The sequence below is a fragment of the Neodiprion virginianus genome, chromosome 2 (assembly GCF_021901495.1).
Source record: "Neodiprion virginianus isolate iyNeoVirg1 chromosome 2, iyNeoVirg1.1, whole genome shotgun sequence".
NCBI lineage: Eukaryota > Metazoa > Arthropoda > Insecta > Hymenoptera > Diprionidae > Neodiprion > Neodiprion virginianus.
In genome coordinates, this window is record NC_060878.1 from 13,044,446 (window position 1) to 13,050,616 (window position 6,171).

General features: G+C 33.0%; 1 protein-coding gene across 10 annotated transcripts in view; it reads left to right on the forward strand.

Annotated features, from left to right (window-relative positions):
* LOC124299315 (kinesin-like protein KIF13A) overlaps positions 1-4,905 on the forward strand; it is a 32,725-nt gene extending 27,820 nt beyond the window's left edge. For 8 of the 10 annotated variants that reach the window (XM_046752448.1, XM_046752451.1, XM_046752453.1 and 5 more), the window contains 4 exons: positions 67-250; positions 592-792; positions 1,278-1,454; positions 3,078-4,905. In XM_046752448.1, coding sequence (XP_046608404.1) covers positions 67-250; positions 592-792; positions 1,278-1,454; positions 3,078-3,166 — 651 coding nt within the window. In that variant the 3' untranslated portion in view covers positions 3,167-4,905. The remainder of the gene's footprint in view (positions 1-66; positions 251-591; positions 793-1,277; positions 1,455-3,077) is intronic. The other 2 variants (XM_046752449.1, XM_046752455.1) reach the window with 1 other exon arrangement.
* Positions 4,906-6,171: the final 1,266 nt, after the last annotated feature.

Below are 6,171 nucleotides of genomic sequence, written 5' to 3' on the forward strand. Positions count from 1 at the left end.
ATCTAGTTATATCTTGGATAATAATTATAATGATGGTTTGTTTTTTAAATTTTCAACCTGTCTCAGGTTGTCAGAAGGAGAAAAACTTCCGGTGGTAATGCAAGGCCTACTAGCTATCAACATCGAGCATCGTTTCCAATGGTCCGTCCCCAGTTATCGGAAAGCAAGGCGGCTGCTCGTTTGGAACAGTCTTTACAACCTGGAATGCCTTATGAAAATGGGGACAACAGTTCTTCGGAAAGAATTGACGGTGGGTAGATAGATTGATTGATTGGTGATTGATTGATTGATTGATTGATTGATTGATTGATTGTTTTGTATTTTCTCAGTTTTAGCAAATTATCATTTATAAAAATGAATCCGTTTATTTGGCAAAATTCTTTTTTTTGACATACAATGAAATATTACACTTTGGCATCCAGAAATTTTTTTAAGAGCTGTCCCGATGGAATATCCTGCCAGTTCAATTTTCTTGCTACAGATTACTGGAGTGCCACATTGTTTGTCATTGAACATTACTTTAAAATATTTCATGAGAGAAATCTAACAATGGCATAGATTCCATTTTGTAATATCGTTCTTCCTGTTCAGTAGATGATACAAGCGACAAAAGTTCAGCGTTTGGGTCCCGGCCTGATCTGACGAGAATCGAGACTCCGTTGCCCGATTGGGTGATCGTTGGTGAATCGGTTTTGGTGCGCCCCTACAGCTCCTCCGGTGTCATAGCATATGTTGGCGCTACGGAATTCGCCTCTGGAAACTGGATCGGTGTTGAATTGGATGCTCCGACAGGTGAATTCAAAAGCGTATTTCGAAAGACCACCAAGACTCAAAGAAACATTTCTAATTTCGAAGTAAATCCCATTAAAATTAGCGAGATGAAAAAAACGCTTGCTAATTACTCATATCTTTTTTTTTTTTTAGAAATTACTCACAAATATACAATGTTTTTGAACAGTTTTCAGAGAGAACAGTACAGAAAAATTCTTTATTATTTCTCGAAAAGGTTCAATGGTTCTTATAACGTTTACGGTATTTTAAGAAATTCTAGAGGGCGTCTGAAAAGAAATTATATTTACGTGGAACCTTATATTCAATTGCAAATCAGAAAAAAAAAAAAAAATTATTTTCGTCTTTCTGCCGATTCCTATCTGGCCCCACGGACCGGCACTGTTCCACTTTCCCCTATATTCATCGTGACATGACGCTCAAAGAACAATTGCCATTCCTATTTGCATCGTATCATGTTTTGGACGTGGTTTTAAATTTTCTTTCAGGGAAAAATGATGGCACTGTACAAGGCCACAGGTATTTCACGTGCCGACCGAAATATGGGATATTCGTTAAAGTTGACAAACTGATTCAGGACAGACGAGGCAGGGCTTTGCGGTCCTACACCAAACAGGAAACAACCCCGCCACCAAGTGCGTCAATGCGCAGGAGTGCCAGCAGAGGTAAGAGGCACAATTTAGGTCAAGATGGTGTTGATTATTATCAATAGCTTGGGATCATTGGGGTCAGGGAGTAAGAGTAAGTAGATTAAACACCGTGATGACAGAAGGAGCAAAAGTGGTACCCGAACGTGGTGACAAGTTGAGGAAATCCAACAAGTTGATTGCCTAAGTAACTATTCATGCATGCCCAGATCATTCTTTTGGCATGTGTATATCCGATCTGAGATACCGATCATACTAACAAGAAGAACAGGGAGGCCTGATGTCGCGAATCGGGTTGTCCTTGCATGTGGTAAGAGGAGAAAGGGAGTCTGAAAGTGCAAGGATGCAGTCTCGCAAACTTGAAGCTAGATGTACTAGTATTCGCCGGAAGCTTGCAGAAAAATGACCACTATGGAATTCCGTTAACAGCTAATCGCATTAAAAAATACAATATATGTATTTCCATAGTGTGGGATTGACCAGCAACAAATCAAACTTAACCTCTGATGGCAGACTATGAAAAAAACACATACACAACACGGCTAACGTCGCCATTTTTTTTTAAAAGTAATAAGCAATGAACCATTGGACACGAAAGACTGAGCTTACAACTATTTTTACCAATCTTGGGCTACTTTTTTTTTGCAACTACGCTCCAAAGCCACGCAACAATACTACAGTATTGTTGACTGAAGATATCTAAAAACGTTTAGCCCTGGGCTAATACTTCCTTCGGCTGGGTGGGTCCAACTTTCATCCGGGGATAATTCTATTGCTCTGCATAGCACAGTATTGCAATTGCCCCCCTGTTCCTCAGCTTCCCTTACCTTGCCTTTACCCACGGTGCAAAGTCCACATGGTCTTCGTATATCCTCAGTCAACGAAAGTGTTCAAAAAGCAGAAACTGGATCAAGAAATGATTGAAAATCCTAAAAAAAATTTGGAAATATCAAATTATGCCAATTTCTCTTATTTTTCAATGAGTAATCTACATATAGAGTGAAAAATAGTGTCTCAGGATCACGGTTTTACATACAGGTCTTGTAACGATGTTGGTGGGAGTATGTTCTCTTAATGGTGTGGTTTTAATATCGATCTATGACCGCAATGGGCACCATGGGTAGATCGGTACAGTGTGTAACAGAGACAGAAGTAACATCCTGTCTCTTTTCATACTGCACTCAGAACATGCATTGTACGCTCATGCCTTATTCCTGTATTTGTGTATCGGTTTCGCCTGTTGTAAACAATATGTTACTTACGGACGAAGTAAATACAACTATACGTCCTTCATGATCAAGTATAATTAATTAATGCAATTATGTTAAATTGAATATCCAAACGTGAAATCCAAGCGGTCTAACACAAAGGCAGCTTGATTGAGTGCAGTTCTCACTGATCATTAATCTACCGGTAGCGATACGCAGTGGCATTACTATGTATGAGAAGCGTTGAAAGAAAAGTGGACACTAAGGGTACAACTCCCAACCACTAAAATTCGACTTCGTTGCAAGACCTGTATTGATCGTGGTTAGAATTTGTGTGATTAAATATTTTCGGACTTCGAGTTCCAATCAAATACCGTACATGTCTTATTTTTTTTTTCTTTACTTCTATTTGTGTTTTTTTCTCAACTCTTAGGAGAAGGCCTCCACTCGTTACATCGAAGTCGGAGTCGAGGAGAAGGTCTTTCAACAGTTGGTATGAGATCTTCACCACGAAGCAAATGAAATAAATTTAAATAAAATAAATTGCTGCGTCACCGAAGGATAAATATACAATCTAATATGAAAACAAAGCCAACTCGCTCCGTCATATACCAATTAATATTCAAAAACTTGAACTTAATTTAATTACGTATACGTGAACTAGTGTATATCGCTACATATATATGTACAATGCCCTGCCACACGTGTAGCAATTACGGTGTTTCCAACCCCGTATGATAAATAGATTTATTTAAGGTAGTGCAAAAGTATCTAATAATAATAATAATGAGAGAAATAATTATAAATGAATCATTATTATTGTTATTATTGCTACTTATCATTATATTTATTCATCATCGACATAGTATGTGGGACAAGAAAAAAAGAATTGAGTAAAAGTGGCAGGAGCGAGATGGAAATAACTGTCACGAGATACCAATGATCGAGATGTATATATGTGTTACACAAATACATACACATAACAGATTATTATCATTATTGTTACTATTATTACGATGTTTACAATTCCTTCATTCACAGTCAGTCAGTTGCAATAGAAAATAATAAAATAAATTACTAAACAAACAAAACATGGAACACATATGACAGCAAAGTATAATATTTCGCGTTGTCGTCGTCGTATTGTGTATAGAATAGTATCGATATACATGATCATTACGCAGACAGTGTATCGTCATGATGAATCGAGTCACAAGAATTCAACCAATTTCTATAATCATTCCACATTATTTAATAACTTATATAACGCAATATTAACATTGATTTTTTAAATCCATTTTTGACTTGAATTTTAGCTAAGTCTTATTTTTTTAAACGAACTTACACAAATACACACACTTATAGTTTTCTTATTACTATAAAACGGCTAAAAAAATAAAATAACGATAATTCCAAAAGCATTTCATATGTGCAGGTTGTGTTTTGTTCTGCATATGTTTTTACAAAAATTTACATTGCACGTCGGTAAAGGGTACATTAACAAAATATTAGTTGGGGACGTTTCAAGAACGCAGTCAAAGAATGGAAAACAGAAAAAAAATTCAAACAATTAAAAAAATCAATAAATAAATATCGAATGAATGAGCGAAAATAATTAATACGAAACTGGTCACTTTCCAAAATTGTTCTTGGACAATTTTTGTTTTTACGGCAATGGTTAAGTGCAGCTGGTATCATAAGAATAAGGCTAAAAACAAAATGCAATACATTGGAATCACATTAGTGTAGAGTGGTATAAAAGCAAATTAAATTGGTATATTAATCGAAAAAATTGTGAGGGACAAAAAGTATACACATATTTATCGTATTATACTTATATATGTATTTATCATTGAGCGACTTAGTTTTTTAAATTAATTTTTTTATATGTATATAATACTTATATATAAATCTATAATGCTGTGTATGTACACATGTATGTACATACAGATTTGTTTCATATTATGTTTTTAATTTCTTTAGCGCAATCTATCGAGTTCCTCTTTTTACTGTAACATAATTTCCTCTTGCATATTATACATACCTAAATATGAATAATTTCCTTGTCAAGTTATTGATATTATTTTGATTACTGTTTTAGGTTAAAACGTAATAATTTATCTGCTACAAGACACGATAAAAGATCTATCATTCTACATAACTAGAATACAGTGGTGATAGGCAAAAAAAAAAAAAACACGCAAGTTTGTCGGTTGTTTTTCTTTTGTGGTTGAATTTTGAGCAGCTTAAAATTGTAGATTGAGACATCTATAAAGCTAATATTTGCAATTACAAGCTTATGTTATATATTTTCTTAATTTAAATATTATTATTCCTATTATTATTATTGTTATTACTATTATTATTATTATCAAAATGGAGCCGATACAGAGTAATAAACGAGCTTGTTTAATTATTTAGGTACAGCTTTATTTTAACTTATTTCTTTATTGAAATTGTAATTCAATTTATGATCATATTTTTTTTAATGCAACACAATACAATTAAAAATAACATAAAATTCCGGGTGGCTGTTTTTTTTCTTTTTTTGCTTCAATTTTGTTGTTAAATATCTCAATTTTATCACGTATAATAATAATAAATAAATTACACCTACTCATTAAATATATTATATATTGATGATTGTGTGTTAGTTTAATTGTTAATAAAATTTGCTCGGGTATTATTATTATTATTATTATTATTATTATCATCATTGTCATTATTATCATCATCATCATTATTATTATTATTATTATTATACAGTGGCAATTAATGTAATTTTGACCTAGTCTTTGATTGTGCAAAAAAAGAAAGACAAAAAAATGAAAATATATTTTGGCATCATTGTTGCTTTAGATAATTAGCAGTAGCCACAGCAATGTGATTATCAACGTACAGCTCACATGAAATGAAATGAATTGGGGAAAAAATGATTTAAAAAATTAATACGGTAACCGTAAATTCAATATTATTATTATTATTATCATTATTTTTATTATGTGGACCACATAACGTGGAAAGCTAGGTAATGATTTACTCTAGCTAAGTACTCGATACGAATGAAATCAATTGTAACGTACCTACCTAATATTATTATATTATACATATACATACATATAATTTTAGATTAAATATTAAATTTGTCCATTGTATCATGTACTGAGAGAGAACAAGCAAACAATTCCTGTCCAATTAGAACAATACCAATATTATTACGAATTACTCATACATACATACGTACATTCATAGATAGACATATATATATGTATGTATGCTTTTATGTATGTATAAGTAAGTATATATATATATATATATATATATATACGACTAACGAATGAAATAATTATTAATTAAATGTAATATTTATTATAAATACATAATTATTATACATAAGTCGCCTACGCGGTGCAACGATCGCTTTTCTCAAATCGGGTCGGATCAGATCGGATAAATAAGCCGGAGTTAGCACTTGAAATACGCGCCGATTCACCGTTAATTGTTAATGCTATTACTATTATTATCAG